The sequence below is a fragment of the Dendropsophus ebraccatus genome, chromosome 2 (assembly GCF_027789765.1).
Source record: "Dendropsophus ebraccatus isolate aDenEbr1 chromosome 2, aDenEbr1.pat, whole genome shotgun sequence".
NCBI lineage: Eukaryota > Metazoa > Chordata > Amphibia > Anura > Hylidae > Dendropsophus > Dendropsophus ebraccatus.
In genome coordinates this window covers 159,496,946-159,517,651 of record NC_091455.1, presented here as the reverse complement: position 1 = coordinate 159,517,651, position 20,706 = coordinate 159,496,946, and the positions used below count along the sequence as shown (strand labels likewise).

Sequence of the window (20,706 nt, the reverse complement as noted above, 5' to 3'; positions counted from 1 at the left end):
AACTAATAATGCCCCCAGAGGTGCCCCCATGAACTAATAATGCCCCCAGAGGTGCCCCCATGAACTAATAATGCCTCCAGAGGTGCCCCCCTATATACTAATAATGCCCCCAGAGGTGCCCCCATATACTAATAATGCCCCCAGAGGTGCCCCCATGAACTAATAATGCCCCCAGAGGTGCCCCCATATACTAATAATGCCCCCAGAGGTGCCCCATGAACTAATAATGCCCCCAGAGGTGCCCACATATACTAATAATGCCCCCTGTTCTGCCCCTTAAAAAAAAAAAACATCCTACTCACCTAATCCGCGCTGTGTGGCTGCAGGCAGCAGCTCTCCTCCCCTTCTGGCTCCATCTTGCGAGCCACGGGGACAGGACTTCCGGCAGGCATGATGATGTCACATCATCACGCCTGCCGGAGAGGTCACGTCCCGGCCACCCATAGGCTGCTGGTATGAAGTGCCGGCGGCCTATGGGAGGGAATACAGGAGCAGGTCGCTGACACTTCCTGCTCCTATATTCTGCTTACTTTAATGTTCCGCCCGCTCATAGTGCGGGCGGAACATGAAAGTGATCCGTGCATCCCGAGAAGCTGCGGCCGAGCAGCTTCTCGGGATGCTTAAAGTGACATAGCACATTTCCCACCGGGATCCCGCGGCACCCCTGGCGGGTTCTCCTGGCACACCAGTGTGGCGCGGCACCCCGGTTGGGAAACGCTGAATTAGATGAATGGTCACTGAAACTTTGCTGACAGTTACATCAGCAAAAAACATACTTTAAAGAAAATAAGTATTTTAGGGTGTACCTTTATATGAAGAATTGCGCTCAGGCACAAATGCTATACATACCTCCCCCCTATTACCACTGTTAGCATGGAGCCCCAGTTCTGCTGTACACTGCTTTTGGGCTCAGCATGAAGAATTGCCCATTCAACCAATCATTGGCTACAGCATTGTAGCAGCTAATTCTATTAGCTGAGGTTGTTCTATGAGGTTGTCTCATATTAAGGCATAATATACAACTTATATTGTGTAACATAAGTTGCTTTATTGCATGGATTGTGCAAGGTGTGGGGAACCTAATTTTATGTAGTGCAATGTTTGTAAAAAAAAAAAAAAAAAAAAAATTTAACCCTTTCTTCTGTTTCTAAGAAGCCCTTATGGCCCACATTTAAAAGAAAAGTCCTAAATGTGATAAATTTCATGTATTGTATGTACTCTAGAATGGTCAGTGTGATGATTCATCACAAATTACAGCAGGGATGGGGAACCTGCCACCCCCGGCTGTTGCAGAACTTCAATTCCTATCATGCACAGAAAGCCATAGCTAAGGTTTGGCTATGATGGATATTGTAGTTTTGCAATAGCTTAGGGGCCAAATGTTCCCCTATCCCTGATTTATAGTATCTTTTAAATATCTTATACCTGACTTTGCCATATTTGCAGTCAGAAAGGAAATCCTTTACCCCCAGTATGGGGCAATTGATATCTGCCTAAGGATGGGTTCACACCAGGGCTGTGGAGTCGGTAAGCCGCAGCTCCGACTCAGACTCCGACTCAGACTCCTGAATTTCATCAGGACCGACTCCGACGACCGACTCAGACTCCGACTCCTGCTCCTTCATAAATGGCCAGTCATATACCAGGGGGGTTATTTATCACACTGGCTCAGCAGCTTCTCTCTAATGTCCTACATGATCCTGGGGCGACTTCTGAGTGAATAAAGGACTACTGTATATAAAGCAGACTCTCCTGTGTGTGCAGTGGATGCAGCCAGTCTCCAGCCTCCATGTCCTGAACTACTCACAACTAGACTAGATGGAGCAGGTAGTCTTTTCCTGCTGACAGTCTTCTATGTTTCTAACTAAATATTCACCATACTTAAAGAAACACTGCTAACAATGCCAAATTCCTGTGATATAGAGGTCAGCCATAGTGATATAGAGAGGGGTCACACACAGTGATATAGAGAGGGGTCACACACAGTGATATAGAGAGGGGTCACACATAGTGATATAGAAGGTCACTGTGGGGGTACGCAATAGCAAGCACACACACACACAGCCTGCTGCAGCCATAGCATATACACACACCCACACAGCCTGCTGCAGCTATAGCACACACACACACAGCCTGCTGCATCCATAGCACACACACACAGCCTGCTGCAGCCATAGCATACACACACACACACACACACACACACAGCCTGCTGCAGCTATAGCACACACACACATAGCCTGCTGCAGCTATAGCATACACACATAGCCTGCTGCAGTCATAGCGCACACACACAGCCTACTGCAGCCATAGCACGCACACACACACACAGCTGCAGCCATAGAACACTGAAGAAAAACACACAATCTTCTCCCAGAGAGAAAACACCACACTGAGGACCAGGGGCTGGCTGGCAAATTTTAGCCCGGGGGGCAAGTACACAGCACTGGCCCATGAGTAGCAGGCTGGCAGCCCATCCTTAAAGGACCACTCTGGCCTCTTACCTCTTACCTATAACATCTTCGGTCCTTCCAGTCATTTGTGACCAAATATCCTACTGTGCCCTGTGAAAGGGTCAGAACTCACTTTCCTGTATAAGTCTATGGGGCGGCTCAGTGATGACACAGAACGGTCCCATAGACAGATGCTGTGAAAGCTGGGTGACCTCCATGATACTGAGTATAAGATGCTGTGAAAGCTGGGTGACCTCCATTATACTGAGTATAGGATGGTGGGAAAGCTGGGTGACCTCTATCATACTGAGTATAAGATGGTGGGAAAGCTGGGTGACCTCCATGATACTGCGTATAAGATGCTGTGAAAGCTGGGTGACCTCCATTATACTGAGTATAGGATGGTGGGAAAGCTGGGTGACCTCTATCATACTGAGTATAAGATGCTGGAAAGCTGGGTGACCTCCATCATACTGATTATAAGATGCTGGGAAAGCTGGGTGACCTCCATGATACTAAGTATAAGATGCTGTGAAAGCTGGGTGACCTCCATTATACTGAGTATAGGATGGTGGGAAAGCTGGGTAACCTCCATCATACTGACTACAAGATACTGGGAAAGCTGTGTGACCTCCATCATATTTAGTATAAGATGCTGGGAAAGCTGGGTGACCTCCATCCTACTGAGTATAAGATGGTGGAAAAGCTGGTGACCCCCATAATACTGTGTACAAGATGCTGGAAAGCTGGGTGACCTCCATCATACTAAGTATAAGATGGTGGAAAAGCTGGGTGACCCCCATAAAACTGTGTACAAGATGCTGGAAGGCTGGGTGACCTCCATCATACTGAGTATAAGATGGTGGGAAAGCTGGGTGACCTCCATCATACTGAGTATAAGATGGTGGGAAAGCTGGGTGACCTCCATCATTCTGAGTATAAGATGGTGGGAAAGCTGGGTGACCTCCATCATACTGAGTATAAGATAGTGGGAAAGCTGGGTGACCTCCATCATACTGAGTATAAGATGGTGGGAAAGCTGGGTGACCTCCATCATACTGAGGATAAGATGGTGGGAAAGCTGGGTGACCTCGATTATACTGACTACAAATACAAGATGCTGGGAAAGCTGCCTGACCCTCATTATACTGACTACTACGCAAGATGCTGGGAAAGCTGGGGTTACTGTATTTTTACAATAGTTTATATCACTCGATGTACTTCTGTATATATGTCTCCTCTATGTACTCCTGTGTAGGTCTCCTCTTGTATATATGTATCATCTATATACTTCTGTATATACGTCTCCTCTATGTACTGCTGTATATATGTATCCTCTATGTCCTCCTGTATATATGCCTCCTCTATGTACTCCTGTATATATATGTATACTCTATGTACTCTTGTATATATATATGTATCCTCTATGTACTACTGTATATATGCCTCCCCCTGTATATATGTATCCTCTATGTACTGCTGTATATATGCCTCCCCCTGTATATATGTATCCTCTATGTACTGCTGTATACATGTATCCTCTATTTACTGCTGTATATATGTATCCACTATGTACTCCTGTATATATGTATCCTCTATGCCCTCCTGTATATATGTATCCTCTATGTAGCAGGGACACATGCAGGCAGGGGCATTTCCGGGATAAGCGAGGGGGGGGGGGTAGCGGGACACATGGTGCCTCCATCTAGGTAGAGTGTAGTAGTGGAGGTATAGTGGATAATGGGTGTAGTAGTACAGGTAAAGATGAGGGGTGAGGTAGTACAGGTATAGATATGGGGGGTATTAGTAATACTGATGAGGGGGATTAGTAGTACAGGTATAGATGTGGGCTGTAGTAGTACAGGTAAAGATGAGGGGTGTAGTGGGAATAAAGGTATAGATGAGAGGTGACAGGGGCATACTGGGGGAAACTGGGGCAGCTGGGGATGACTGGGAGAGCTGGGGGTGTACGGGGCAAACTGGGGGGTGAGTGGGGCAGCTGGGGGTGACTTAAGCGGGACTGGGGCAGTTGGAGTTGACTGAATGAGGACTAGGGCAGACTGGGGGTGACTGAAGGGGGACTGGGGCAGACTTGGGCGACTGAGGGGGGACTGGGCAGACTGTGGATGACTGAGAGGGACTGGGGCAGACTGGGGTGACTGAGGGGGACTGGGCAGACTGTGGATGACTGAGGGGGACTGGGGGTGACTCTAGGGGGACTGGGGCAGCTGGGGGTGACTGAGGGGGACTGGGGGTGACTCTAGGGGGACTGGGGCAGCTGGGGGTGACAGAGGGGGACTGAGGCAGACTGGGGGTGACTCTAGAGGGATTGGGCAGCTGGGGGTGATTGGGGCAGGAGTGCACATATCCCTCCTCCTCTCACCCCGGCACACAGGTTCCCCTCCCGGCCACACGTGCAGGTCCCCGGTCTCTGAAGCAGGCCACAGGGACTGTAGAGGTGATAGCGTCACTGCCATTACTGGAGCTGTACAGCGGGATCGGGGGATGCAGATCCCGCTGTTCAGCTCCAGGACCTGAAGCAACGTTATCACCACTACAGTCCCTGCAGCCTCCTCCAGAGACCGGGGACCTGCACGTGTGGCCGGGAGGGGAGCAGGACATGATATGTATAGCTGGGGTAGGTCAGTCGCGGCTCTGTTAGGCGGACTGCCGACCGCCCTGCACCTCACCTCCGGCCCGACACTCCACGCACCGCCGCCCGCCATGCACCTCACCTCCGCGCCGCCTGCTTGACCTGCACCTCTTGCCCGGCCGCCAACCCGTCACTCTACGCTGCTCCACCTGCAATGATTTTTTGTGAAAATTGAATTTACGGTTTTAATCCTCTATGCACCCCTGTATATATGTCTCCTCCTGTATATATGTATCCTCTGTATGTCTCCTCCTGTATATATGTCTCCTCCTGTATGTATGTATCCTCTATGTACCCCTGTATATATGTCTCCTCCTGTATATATGTATCCTTTGTATGTCTCCTCCTGTATATAAGTCTCCTCCTGTATATATGTATCCTCTATGTACCCCTGTATATATGTCTCCTCCTGTATATATGTATCCTCTGTATGTCTCCTCCTGTATATATGTATCCTCTATGTACCCCTGTATATATGTCTCCTCCTGTATATATGTATCCTCTGTATGTCTCCTCCTGTATATATGTCTCCTCCTGTATATATGTATCCTCTATGTACCCCTCTGTATGTCTCCTCCTGTATATATGTATCCTCTATGTACCCCTCTGTATGTCTCCTCCTGTATATACATATCCTATATGTACCCCTGTATATATGTCTCCTCCTGTATATATGTATCCTCTGTATGTCTCCTCCTGTATATATGTCTCCTCCTGTATATATGTATCCTCTATGTACCCCTCTGTATGTCTCCTCCTGTATATATGTATCCTCTATGTACTGCTGTGTATGTCTCCTCCTGTATATATGTATCCTCTATATACTCCTCTGTATGTCTCCTCCTGTATATATGTATCCTCTATGTACTGCTGTGTATGTCTCCTCCTGTATATATGTATCCTCTATGTACCCCTCTGTATGTCTCCTCCTGTATATATGTATCCTCTATGTACCCCTCTGTATGTCTCCTCCTGTATATATGTATCCTCTATGTACCCCTCTGTATGTCTCCTCCTGTATATATGTATCCTCTATGTACCCCTCTGTATGTCTCCTCCTGTATATACATATCCTATATGTACCCCTGTATATATGTCTCCTCCTGTATATATGTATCCTCTGTATGTCTCCTCCTGTATATATGTCTCCTCCTGTATATATGTATCCTCTATGTACCTCTCTGTATGTCTCCTCCTGTATATATGTATCCTCTATGTACCCCTCTGTATGTCTCCTCCTGTATATACATATCCTATATGTACCCCTGTATATATGTCTCCTCCTGTATATATGTATCCTCTGTATGTCTCCTCCTGTATATATGTCTCCTCCTGTATATATGTATCCTCTATGTACCCCTGGTAAAGTCCAAGGTTGGAACAGCGGAACCTCCCAGGGATGCACAGTCTCCGTCAGGTGGGCCCACACCTGATACTCAATAGCGAAAAAGAAATGGTGTGGAGACAGCATCCATCCAGTGAAAAAATATTTTTACTTTATTTTAAGCCATTGCATATAAAAAGATTACCGACGTTTCGGCTCTAACACTCCTGAGCCTTTCTCAAGTGTTAGAGCCGAAACGTCGGTAATCTTTTTATATGCAATGGCTTAAAATAAAGTAAAAATATTTTTTCACTGGATGGATGCTGTCTCCACACCATTTCTTTTTCTCTATGTACCCCTGTATATGTCTCCTCCTGTATATATGTATCCTCTATGTACCCCTGTATATGTCTCCTCCTGTATATATGTATCCTATATGTACCCCTGTATAGATGTATCCTCCAGTATATATGTATCCTCTATGTACCCCTGTATATATGTCTCCTCCTGTATATATGTATCCTCTATGTACCCCTCTGTATGTCTCCTCCTGTATATATGTATCCTATATGTACCCATGTATAGATGTATCCTCCTGTATATATGTATCCTCTATGTACCCCTGTATATATGCCTCCTCCTGTATATATGTATCCTCTATGTACCCCTGTATATATGCTTCCTCCTGTATATATGTATGCTCTATATACTCCTCTGTATGTCTCCTCCTGTATATATGTATCCTCCTGTGTAGGTCTCCTGTGTATATGTATCCTCTATGTCAGGGAGGGGGAACCTTGACTCTTCAGCTGTTGCAAAACTACAACTCCCATCATCCATGGACAGCCTATCGCTCTCCAGCTATGATGGGAGTTGTAGTTTTGCAGCAGCTGGAGGGCCTTGGTTCCCTCCCCCTGCCTTATGTCCTGCTGTGTAGGTACCTGGCTTCCTGCAGACACCATCTTCTCGGTCTTCAGGCTCTTCTAGCCCAGTTGCAAAAGAACCAGCTGGGAGGAGAGAGCGGCCTCTGGTGGCCGGAGGAAGATACTGCCTACAGCAGTTTGCTTTTTACCATAAGCCTCATAGGCTTATAGGAAAGCATAGTGGCCATACAGGGGGCGGGGCTTACCGGTATGGGGGCGGGGCTTCGGCGGCCGCTTCCATCACAGTCCGGATCCACCACAGCCACAGGTAAATATGACAGAAGAGGGCCGGGGCTGTAAGCAGGGGAGGCACTGAGGACTCCAGCCAGCTGTCAGCAGCCATGCGGCCCTGACAGCTGGGGGAAGACCGGCCCGGGGGGCATATGCCCCCCTGCCCCCCGGCCCAGCCCGCCCCTGCTGAGGACAGAGGTTACTGCTACACTACTTATGTCTTCTCCTACTCCTGATCTATATAACACAGGATATCTTCATATTACACTGCTGCTCCTTTACAGTCATCCAGTATCCAGGAAGAGAACAGCACAGATCTCCCCCCACACAATGGACTCTTCCAGCTCAGAAACAAACTGCCAAATAGTGACCAACAACTTTTCCATGACCACCCTTATGTAATAGGGCCAGTGTCCTATTAGAATGTTGCTCATAATATATATTCATGAGCAAAACTTGTAAAATTCATATCAAAATTCAATTCTACATTTAAAAATTTTTTGTGTCAGAATGCGGAATCAGCCGGCCCATAGAATGGTGTCTATGGAGCCGGCGGAAAGGCGCGCGTCTGTGAGCACGTACAGCCGGCGGAATTCCACGAAGTTTATCCGCGAGAATTCCTCAATGTGAACCCACCCTAATAAAGGGTCATAGGTTGATTATGATGGACTTTTGTCTTTTTTTTTCAACCTTATCAACAATCTAACTTTGCAAAATAAAAGTGTATGTATTCTTTTAAAAACAGCTTAGGCTAGGTTCACACTGCGTTTTCAGCATCCGTTTAACGGATCCGTTTTTTTTAACGTCCAGAAAAATAGGGTCAGCAACGTTTTTTTGTCCGTTTTGGTCCGTCAAAAAAAACGGATCCGTTTTTTTTTATAATGGAAGTCAATGGAAAAACGGATGCACACAAATGAATCCGTTTTTTGCAATCAGTTTTTCATGCGTTTTTTGCAAAAAACGGATGCGTTAAACGGATGCTGAAAACGCAGTGTGAACCTAGCCTTACACAAGCATCTTTGCATTTTTTTTTTTAGCTGTATATGCCACCCCACCCTACTCTAAAGTAGTTTAGCAAAAATTTCAAGATGTGTCCCGCAGACCCCTTTGGCTATTCTGGGAAATTTTAACAATATATTAGTTGACAGGTTAGTAAGGAAACAAGCAGGTGAGAGCTTAAAAGCCCCTCCCTGCCCCTCGTCATAGTTTGTGTTTTTGTCTCCCTACCTTTACTAGGGCTGTCATGAGTGGAAGGGATTTGATTTAGTCTTAGAAGTGCTTCTATTGTTTTTGTACTTTGCTTGTTAACCTTAAAGAGGTACTCCAGCAAAAAGCTTTTTCCCAGTAATTGAAACACATTACAAAGTTATATAAATTTGTATTATGCTTCAATCACCTATCTGCCCCCCTTCCCTATCTCCCCCTCCTTAACCCCCCACCAGGAAGTGAAATAAACTCATTCTTTCCTAATGACTGTGGACCCCAGGCTGCTCTGTGGAAGCCATTTTGTGACAATGACATCATTAAGAGGGAGGCAGGTCTAAGCCAGCCTTCCTTTGTCAGATGACACAGGTTGCTCAGCTCTGATTGGCTAAACAAGCTGTAAGCCATCTAACAGGTATACAGAGTCAGTTAGACATCACTGGAGACAAAGTGCATCATGGGAAAGCCCAAACCAAGAAGTAAAGAAAAAATGAAGCCACCAACTGGAGCTTCAGGGACCTGCAAACAGCAGGAAATTTAAACAGAGACAGTCTCCGGAGGGATGTTAAATGTAAAAACTATGTTTATGATTGATTTTTTTTTTTATCAGCGCTAGAGTTCCCCTTTAATTTAGCATGCAGCTTGTTGACTCCATTTCGGTGCCATCCTCCTTCAATTCAACCTTGGCGTTCCTTGCGAGTTACACACTTTGGCTGCTCCTACATGCACACTCAACTTCCTTTGGTGTGTCACACACTTCTGTCTGGCACTGTGTCTGAGGGACATACCCTACTAACATCTGTAATGTCAGTCGCCCTGGCATGTGAGGGTTTCTGATTATTTAAACAGGTGTCTGCTAGCCAAAGACACATGTTATTGGTCTTCATTGCCTTACACTCGTCGTTTGCTGGACTTTGATTGCTGTGCTACTGACTTCTCAATTGGGACCTGAATTACCATAAAAATTCAATTCATATTATTAGAGATGAGCGAGCCGGGTTTTGGGTTTGAGTCAATCCGAATCCGAACGATCGGCATTTGATTAGCGGTGGCTGCTGAACTTGGATAAAGCTCTAAGGTTGTTTGGAAAACATGGATACAGCCAATGACTATATTCATGATTTCCGCATAGCTTTAGGGCTTTATCCAAGTTCAGCAGCCACCGCTAATCAAATGCCAAAAGTTCGGGTTCGGATCGACTCGATTATGCTCGAGGTTCGCTCATCTCTTAATTATTGATCCCACTTGGTCATGTTAAAAGGCAATGATCAGCCGAAGTGCACAATGTTGGCTGATAGTTTCTTTTTTATTTTTTTAAATGGTCTTTATTACAAATTTCATCATTATACTAACAATAACATCATCATCAATAACAACAATCATTTATCGTTGAAAAAACCCACAACATCATTCTTTTCCTTTTTTATACCCCCCCCGGTGGCCATAAAAAACAAACACATAAATTAACTCATATAAATTAATACTCTAATCATTTCCATCTACCCATACTTTCATATTTTACATATTGTTTAACCATTCTATTCCAAGCTTCTACATGCAATATCGCGTTCGAATTCTAATTCTGTACAATCATAAGTCTTGCCACAAACAATCTCTTGTTCAATATTTTTTTCCTTTTACTGTTCAGATCCACTAACTGGGAGTCATCCCCCAGAATTATTAACGATGGATATGGTACTATTGTCAACTCAAGTTCTTTTTCTATAGCCTTTATTACTTCACTCCAGAAGCCTCTCAGAGATGGACATGTCCAAAAGATGTGCAACCAATCCCCTACCCTCTCCCCGCACCTTGCACAATCTGCTGAGTCCTTTTTCCCCCAAAAATATGGGATATAGTATAGCCAGTATAAGATATGCAATTGTATCATTTGATGGTTTTGGTTTGCTGAGGCATCTTTCGCATTGTTTAATATTCTCTCCCACTGCATATCTGAAATTTTTTTTAATTCTGGGAAGTACTTATAATGGTATGGTTGAGATCTTAGAGTCAGGTTGCCTGAAAAAGGTAGAATGGGAAAAATATCCGGCACCTACCTGATCTCAACCATATCATTATAAGTACTTCGCAGTTCTCTCTCCAGATGTTTATACAGTTCCACCTTGCCTCTGTTCCACAGATAATTTAACTGGGATGCTAAGAAATACAATCTAATATCCGGAAACTCCACTCCACCTCTACCATTAAGCAAACAGAAACATTTTTGTCGCAGTCTCACCCGTTTCCTTCCCCAGATGAGCTTATTCAGAATTGACTCCACCTTTTTGAAGGTACTCTCATCTATCCAGATGGGTGCAGCACAGAAAACATACAACAACCTTGGCAAGACTACTGTTCGGGCCAACATAATTCTTTCCGAATGTTGGCTGATCGTTATCTGAAAAAGTGACGTATCACAACGATAACAATAGTGACGGTCTGCTGGTTGTCGCTCTCTTCTATAGGACACCAGGATGGTCTGCTGCTCCCTGTAGCCCCCACCCCACTCCTCCCTGTTCGATGTCTGTGCATGCAATAGCACAGATATGGAGCGGGGAACGAGGAGCAAGGCAGCAATGACCTGACAGGTTGGCCCTCGTTTGCTTCTCAGTATCGTGTTGTGTAATAGGGCCCTTAGTCATATTGATCCCTGGAAGTGCAAGCCTCTAAAGCTCTGTAGATATCAAAGTAAGAATTATGTTTATTAGAAGGTGAGGAGTTAAATAAAATGCAAAGCAAAAAATTGTCTGAGTCCTTATAGGGGTTTTCCAGTGAAAAATAAATGCTTGCCTGTGCACCCCCAATCCCCTGGTGCTGGCGCTGTTATATCTTCTGGTCCTTCTGTTTGTCCTCTTCTTTCTCTTTCTGATGATGTTTTGTGTCCACTTGCAGGCCCTTTTTTTTTTTTTTCTTTTCTCGAGTGAATAGGGAGGCATACAAAATATTTGGTAAAATTTCTTTTCCCCAGAAAATCCTCTAATAGGGTTTTCAAATAAGTCTTAGAAAATCAAATGTTTTATACTATGGTGGACATTATGATACAATTACGTATAGTTTTTATATGCATGCTTATCTGTGCTATCACATACAGTGAAAGTAATGCTGAATGTATAAATATTTAATCACCTCATTAGGGAAGTGCTGTTGTTTCGTTTTATGTTAATATGTTTAGGTGTCACATTGACAATACAGGAGAATCCCTTTGACTTAGCTAAATTCAAACAGTGACCTAGAAGGAAGGGCTGAGCTGGGGCGATGGCTCCTTGGCACAGCAGTTTGCTCTTTGACACTGGGATTAAAGTTGATCAGCAAGTGAAAAAAATTTTTTATGCTTAAAATGTGACATTTTTTTTTACCTGATTCCCATATTTTTCTGTTATATTCATTATTTCAACACAAACTGTTTTCAGAGTTGGAAATACACTTTAATATTTATGAAACATGCCTAGCCATTGGACTAGCCATTGGACTATCTGTTTTCATAAGATCTTCAATGTTGTTTTGAGGAGGGGCGTAACTAGAATGGCTAGGCCCCATAGAAAATTTTTGATTGGCCCCCCGACCACTAAGCTGTCAAGTGTAGTCATAACTGCAAGCACTGGTCAGGAGTGCCTGCAGTTTAAGGGACATTTGCAGAACCCAGAAGTCCCGCTCGGTCACCTCGTGCTGCAAATGACAGCTCACAGGGCCCAGTGTATTGCAGGAGCCGGCCATGGGACCCCCTGATTCAGGGCCCTGTGATGCAGTCGCTATGGCTGCTACAGTTGTAGTTACACCCCTGGTTTTGAGCATGTGGATGGGGAACATCATTATAAAGTATTATTACCTTTTTCTGTTATGGTGTGTTTCTTTTAATAACACTGTGTATTTTTTAATCAAGGTGCTCAGCTGTTGATCAAACCACTAGTCATTTCTGAAGAGGAGGAAAATATTTATGTTGTCGGAGCCTCCACCAGACGACTTCTACTCGGAGCAGAGGCTGTAGGGTTTGTAAAGGAAAGTGAGGATGGCACCATGAGACCTTTCCTATACAGCAATCGGGCAGAGTACAAAAATTTTATGGGTAAGTAAGTAAATACCAAGCTATTCTGCTTCAGAAGCACATGAATGCTTCCTCCATTCTTTAGTCATGTGCTTAAATTAGCCATACTTCATTCTTTAGACAGGAGAGTGCATACATTGTGGTGTTTTCTGTTGTGCAGTTACATTTATTATGCATTTATACTGAATTTCAGCTTTTCTTTCTTTTATTGAGTGATAGACTCAGTTCTTTAGTTTTCTTCTGTTGAAGCCCCCTTATTGTTGATGGGGGAAGCCTCATTTATTGAATATTGACAGGGATACTAATTCTCCTTAAAGAAAGCAGTGCATATTAGCCATTTACCACAGATTCTTGCACAGCATGTTATTTATTAGCTGTTTAACAGCGCATTAGCGTGGAACTGTGAGAGTAAGTTCGGTGGTCATAGGGCCTATAGTAATCAGGACAACTATGCTAAGTTGTAGCAGAATCCTATGCTTGTATGGCTTGTTAAGTTACATATTTTTTTATATATACTGTATATGTGTGTGTGTATATATATAAATATATATATATATATATTTATAAATAATCTTCTTTTTTTTTTTTTTTCAGCAAACTTGACTCCTCCTGATATGCCTCTCCTTTCATCCCATTGTTGACAGCTCGTTGTCTAAGTTACCATCCACTGCTCTGCTCTAAAAGCAGTGATCTGGCTGGTATATAATGATATAGCTATGGTAAACATACACAGATTTTTTTTAAGCTGTTTTAGGAATAGTCTTGTCAACTTTAAAAAATTTATGAGCCATGATAAAAAAAAAAGTTAAAATAGAGCTGTGATTGGTTTCAATGGGCAACACAGAACATTCCTACTGTAAAAACTGCTTGATACATCTCCCACTTTACCTCTTTACATCTACATTATAGCTATATATACAGCCAGACCACTGCTTTTAGAGCAGAGTGGTGGTCAGTAGGCCCTAGACAATGAACTGTCAATAATTCAGTGGAAAGAGCAGCCTATAAGGAGAAGGAGACAAGTTTGTTAAATGAATGCGCAAAAATTTGACTGGCCCTACAAGTTTAACAATGGTAATAACCCTTGAACTTGAGTGCAAGTTTCAGTAAAAAAAAAACCAGAAGACCAGGAAAGGATCGTGCCATATTGTGCCAAGCAATGTACCAAAGTAAGGAAATGTTTATCCAGCTCAACAACACTTTTAAGTGCTCAGAACATTTTGCTTTAACTTCATGGAGGTCACTTTAATACGTTACATTTACTGTACTGTGAAAGTTAGGTAAAAGTTTTTTGGGACTAGTTGTACAATTGCATTCTCTGTACGGTCAAAGTTTTTTTTTTACGGGTCAATGCGATTACATTCATGCCAAATTTGCATACTTTTTGTCTTTTAAAGGAGAAGTCCAGCGAAAATTTTTATTAAAGTTTTGTATTGCTTCCCAAAAGTTATACAAATTACCAATATACACTCACCGGCCACTTTATTAGGTACACCATGCTAGTAACGGGTGGTCTTCTGCTGCTGTAGCCCATCTGCCTCAAAGTTCGACGTACTGTGCATTCAGAGATGCTCTTCTGCCTACCTTGGTTGTAACGGTTGGCTATTTGAGTCACTGTTGCCTTTCTATCAGCTCGAACCAGTCTGCCCATTCTCCTCTGACCTCTGGCATCAACAAGGCATTTCCGCCCACAGAACTGCCGCTCACTGGATGTTTTTTCTTTTTCAGACCATTCTCTGTAAACCCTAGAGATGGTTGTGCGTGAAAATCCCAGTAGATCAGCAGTTTCTGAAATACTCAGACCAGCCCTTCTGGCACCTACAACCATGGCACGTTCAAAGGCACTAAAATCACCTTTCTTCCCCATACTGATGCTCGGTTTGAACTGCAGGAGATTGTCTTGACCATGTCTACATGCCTAAATGAACTAAGTTGTCGCCATGTAATTGACTGATTAGAAATTAAGAGGTAACGTGCGGTTGGACAGGTGTACCTAATAAAGTGGCCGGTGAGTGTACACTTATTACAGGAAATGCACAAAACGTGTTTTTTCTTGCTGCACTTACTACTGCATCAAGGCTTCACTTCCTCGATAAAATTATGATGTCACAACCCGACTCCCAGAGCTGTGCAGGCTGTGGCTGCTGGAGAGGATGATAACAGAGGGACACTGAGGGACACAGGGCACAGGAGGGACACTAAGCATCCCTCTGCCATCATCATCCTCTCCAGCAGCCACAGCCCGCACAGCTCTGGGAGTGGGGTTGTGACATCACTATTTTATCCAGGAAGTGAAGCCTTGATGCCGTAGTAAGTGCAGGGAAAAAAAAACACTTTATGTGCCTTTCCCGTAATATGTGTATATTCGTGATTTGTATAACTTTTGGGGGGGGGAATACAATATTTTAATAAAAATTTGCGCTAGAATTCTCCTTTAATAAATAAAAAGCATGCATCACCATGTTCATGTTCTGACCCCTATCACGTTTTTTATTTTTTCATTTTTCAGTCTTTCGATTTATGTAAAGTCTTTTTAGTTTTTATAGGTCGTACATACAGTATGAATGTAACTCTAGTATGGACGTAACTCTACATCATGGAGTGGGAAGGGGTGCTAAAGCTATGTTCACAGTTCATTTTTAGCACAATCTCGACAAATGTGTGGAGAAAGCACCTGCCACACATGCTAAATCTATTCATGGGTTTCTTTTTACCAAGAAAGTGTTCTTTTGTAGTTAATTGCACTTTTTAGTGCATATGCATCCTGGAAAAAGTGTATTCAATGTTTTATGCAATTTTTTTTTGTTATTTACTGAAAGGTTAAACATAATGTGAAGATTGGGAGTAAGGACTCTTTAGGCATGTCATTGCATGGGGATGATGTCACCTCCTTAGTAATCTGGCAAGTTCCTTCTAGGAAGTTGGTACATATGGCATCACATTGCAGAGGTTAAACATAACTGGGTTGATAAAGTCTTAGAGGGTTTTACCTCAAATAGGCAATGTCAGGTGATGCCACAGCTGAAAACTTTTTTTTTTCTCCAGCGGACAGGCATGGCATTTTCCCTTCAATGGACTCTGCAAGGGTAATGTAGTGCCGTGTTTCTCCGAAAGTAAGACAGGGTCTTATGTTATTTTTTTTTCTCTAAAAAAGGGCTAGGGCTTATTTTTGGGGTAGGTCTTATTTTCAGAGAAACACGGTGGTACCCTACACTGTAGCCCCACTCTATACAGTAGTTGGCTACCATACTGTATGTCACACTATTGTTAGGCTCCTATACTGAAAGTTCCCCTTTAGTTAGGCCTCCATACTGTATACCCTCCTCCCCTCTCTATAGTGGTACTGTAAATCCCCCCCCCCCCACAGGTAGTCCCCATTCTTTATAGCTCCCTCCCACTCTGTAGTTGGCCCACCTACCCTCCATCCCTCCATATTCATAGTCTCCTACTGTGCCTCATCTTGCCACCCCTGCAGCTTGTGTTGAGTGAGGATCGGTAGGGGATCAGGGATTTGGTCAGCTGACTGTAACTAGGGCTTATTTTTGGAGCAGAGATTATTTTTCAAGCCTATTTCAAAAAGCCTGCAAAATTAAGCTAGGTCTTATTTTTAGATGATATTCATTCTGAATGGCTAAGAGTGTACTACAAGGGAGTATCTCTGTAATGAGAGCAACTTGTACTGAGCGACCTATCTTTCTGACTCATTGGAAGTTTGCGGGAGGGCACATATATGGACGGGGGTTGTTTCCAGGTTGTGAACCTGTTTAGTATTTTGACTGCATAATAGTGTTCTGTAATGAATGGCTTGCTGTGTGTCCTGGGTATGCACACATAAGAAGGCTGTAATATCCCTCAGCAGTGGCTAGCTTTTTGATGGTTTCCTCTTATTTTCACTTTCTTGTCTTTACTGTAGGCTTTACATTTTGCTGACTATACATACTGTGCTGCACCCAAAGGTTTTGTAATATTTTACTTTCTTAATCTATTGTAGGAGATGGAGAAAATTTTCTCAACATGTCCGAATGTCAGTATATCATTAAACATGAGTTTGACAATCTTCGTGCTCGAGATGAGACAAATATTCCTGGTTATCCCCAATCCAAGCTTTATCCTGGAAAATCAATAGGTAAGTGCATTTTATAGTCCTATTCCATCGGACTAATCTTACATGAAACAAGAGAACCACTTGCTGAACAGTTCTGGAGAGACACCAGGGCTGCAGCACAGTGTACTGGCAGCGAGGGATGATCAAGAAATCGATAATTACTTTTAAAAGTAACATAGAAGTCGATACATTTATTATGGTTAAAAATACTGATTATTGTGTAGAGTAAGAGAAAAATTGGTATTGTAAAATGTTGCAATACATTGTAAATAAGCAGAAGTGGGATCTGTGAAGACTGTTCATATCCCAGAGCTTTTCTACCTAAGAAAGCCTACTCTCTGCTCAACTCGGTGTTTATGTTATATACATATGGTCTTACAGATAAAATTCATTATATGAGCTCTCTAGGTCACCAAGACACACTTCTACTGTATATGGATATTACCTTTTATTTCATGTTAAAAATATAATAAAATCATAACCATATACATATAAAAGGTAATGTTGTTTAGGTTGCACTCACATATGTTGCAGTATAATGTTGATAAACTTATCAGTATATCACCATTATATTGATAGCTCCTGTCCTTTCATGCACATGAACAAGAGATGTTAAATGGGCACTGAGCAAGGGCATCCCTGCAATTTACTTCATTTGTTTTACTGACATTGTTTTCTATATGAAATAAAATGCAATTTGGCCACTAGGTGTCTCCCTTACTGAAAACTGCAGTTGAGGCTCCGTCACTAATGCAATTTGGTCTTTAGTAACAGCAAAAGAGAGACCAATTATTATTTTTTTAATGAATCTTGATATTCATTAAGTTGTGGCGTTTCTTGGTGACCTGAACAGCCAATATATTGAATTCAATCTATTATGCAGTGTGATTTAGTGTGCACACTTTTATCAGTGCACTCAGTCCCTTGGGGAAGGTGAGACATTGCTTTATTTAGTATTTAAAAATACTGTTCACTTTTTGCTTTGTAACATGGTAAGGTTGCAGCATGCATTTACGAGGTAAATGCCTGTGTCTCCAGAGTCTCAAAATAGAACTTACTGTATAAAAAGCAAAAACAATCTCTGGTATGTAAAATGTAAGGGCATAAGGTTAGAGACCACTCATCTGGGAAAGTTCTGCAAGTAGCTATCATTGAAGCTATCACTTCCTAGATATCTGCTGCATCCGTCCTTTCCCGAAGCAAGAGCCAGTATTCCAGGGTCCAACAGGTGGAGAAGAAATAACCTTCACATTATAAACCTCATCGGACTGCTAACGTGTATGGATCTGCTGAAGCACCATTTGTAGATATGAAAGGCAGTATCCATTATTACTTTTTTATTTTGTACCAATGGTTTCCACGTGAAAGAAAACACCTGTTTTTGTTAAACTAAATATTCTGACAAGATAACTTATATAGTCATGGTCAACGTGCTGATCAGGAGTGCGCTTTCGACCATAGTCACTACTGGTCACATAATCACGCTACTACATAATCTTTTCCCAGGCTGGGTAGTGAAGTGGATAGAACCAGTGAATTACAGGGACATGCCTCTACCTCGCCATGCAGCCCAAACCCTCTTCTTCTCATCTAGCTAGCAAGGAGGGGAATTTTGTGTTGGTCACATGACACTGTAACACGCTGACCACTGGCAGCATGTTCAGCTCAGTGACATATGGCTGTAACCACTGACTAACAATGATCTTGTAATGTTAACATGTTTACTTGACCAGTCCTGACAGTGGCTGATCACTGGAGTTTCCATGGTTATGTATGTTGCCCTAACATTATATTCATAGTAACAAAAAAAAAAACAAAAAAAACATGCACTCCCTCCACACTGCATTTTTGCAATCTATTCAACATATCCGTTTTTAATTGGTTACTTTTAACAGACAGAAAAACATAGTCAACACTACTTTTGTGTCTGTTTTTTTATATAATGGAAGTCAATGGAAAAACGGATGCAAATGGATGACACCCAATTGCATCCGTTTTTTGCATCCATTTCTTCCATAAAATGTATACGTTAAACAGATTGCAAAAGTGCAGTGTGAACCGAGCCTAACAGAGAGGCCAGGACAGAGAGTAACAATCTTTTAAAATGACAGGCTAGCTTTAGATTCGGCAAGAGCAGGTTTTGTTAACGACAGGTGTTTCTGAAGAAAGTGAATGGTATTATATTAGTTTTATATCATGAGTTGATAACTGCTGTCCATGGTTCATGTACAAGACTCAGGTCTGGAAGCCAGGCCCTGTATATCAATCATACAGGGTAGGTTGGGGAGGGGTAGTGCTTACAGCAGCTCAGCATGCCCTCTACAACTCTTGAGTAAAATGATTCTTTTTCCCTTTTTATGACCTGTTATCACTGAATTACTTGTGTCAACTGAACTGTGTTAACCCAGTCTAATAGTGGTCATACAAGTTAGATAGATGTCAGCTATCCCGACTCACATGTGTACTTGGCAGTGTACATGCAACCTCAGAAGGGAGAGGGGAATAGACCTCCGCCAGACACCTCGGGCAGTAGTTTCTCTCCTACTACATGATGAGTTTTCTTGTGCTCTCCACAGTTTGGCCTGTAGAGACAAAGATCACGCAGGGGGATCGGTTTGCCAAGCAATGTTCCGCACCCAATGAGTTGTTGCACAAGCCCTATTTATTAAATAGGGCTTGTGCACAGAACTTGCTGGACGTGGGATGTACAACACAACCCTGTGTTGTGTAAAATGGGATTCTGAGGCTCTGAGAATCTAGAAAGGCAGAGATGCAGAGTAACGGAGAGGGAAAGGACAGAATAGGAGCCCGAGAATGGTAACTCCCATCTGACTTTGAAGCCACTGATCGTAGAGTTGATATTACAAGCAGCCATCAGCGGCAAAGATTAAAACTGCTTCCCAATAGTAGTAGCATATATATTATATTCAAAGAAAATATAGTACTTGTCACTCAGCAATTTGTGCAAGTGATCCTCACTCTTAATCAGGCATGTGCAACATTTGATTTTCTACACATTCATTATATTAAATACAGGCCCTAAGCTATGCTCTGTGTTATACGTTCTCTGAGTAAAGAAGATTGGGATGACACTGTTTTAGATGGTTGACTTCTTTTACTGTAACCAAAAGTCTAATCTTCCGTCTTTTCTCTTTCCCTTACTTACAGCTGGTTTACTCCTTAACCAACACAAGCATAACAAAATGGACTAAGCAAAATGCTGTTGCATACTATAAAAATGTCTCTAAAACATTACACAGAGCCACATCACACCTAAACACAATTTCCTAATGGACAATATAACCAGTTCTACCTGTTCCCGAGGTGTGGAGAGTGATGCATATCACTGCCACTGTTTATGATATAGCTCTTAGATTTAATTATTTTGGGCAAGAATCTACACTTACCCCATGTACCTCATACATAACACTTGACCTGGCTTGAGTCTTTATGGACACTTATCAGAAACAGACTTTTTCCTCTAATGGCCCTTTTACATGGCCCAATGGTACGGAGCAAACAGGTGTGATCGCTGAGGTCAAGCCACACTGATGATAATGCATTAAACTGGCCACTTGATCGATCCAGCTATCGTTTGTAAGCTCATACTGCATTGTTAGCCACATATCCCCCGTTTAGAATGGGGCGGTGTGCGGCCAATAACCATAATTTTTATGGCCGCACAAAAGATTTACTCAGCTGATAAATGAGCCTTTTGCTTGTTCATTGTGTTATCGCTCTCTCTTTTACACAGGCTATACATATTGGGTGA

The 20,706-nt window shown here is 42.8% G+C and overlaps 1 protein-coding gene across 2 annotated transcripts in view; it reads left to right on the top strand.

Annotated features, from left to right (window-relative positions):
* ANO10 (anoctamin 10) overlaps positions 1–20,706 on the top strand; it is a 168,781-nt gene that overhangs the window by 2,563 nt on the left and 145,512 nt on the right. For both annotated transcript variants that reach the window (XM_069958598.1, XM_069958599.1), the window contains exons 3-4: positions 12,668–12,850; positions 16,821–16,955. In XM_069958598.1, coding sequence (XP_069814699.1) covers positions 12,668–12,850; positions 16,821–16,955 — 318 coding nt within the window. The remainder of the gene's footprint in view (positions 1–12,667; positions 12,851–16,820; positions 16,956–20,706) is intronic.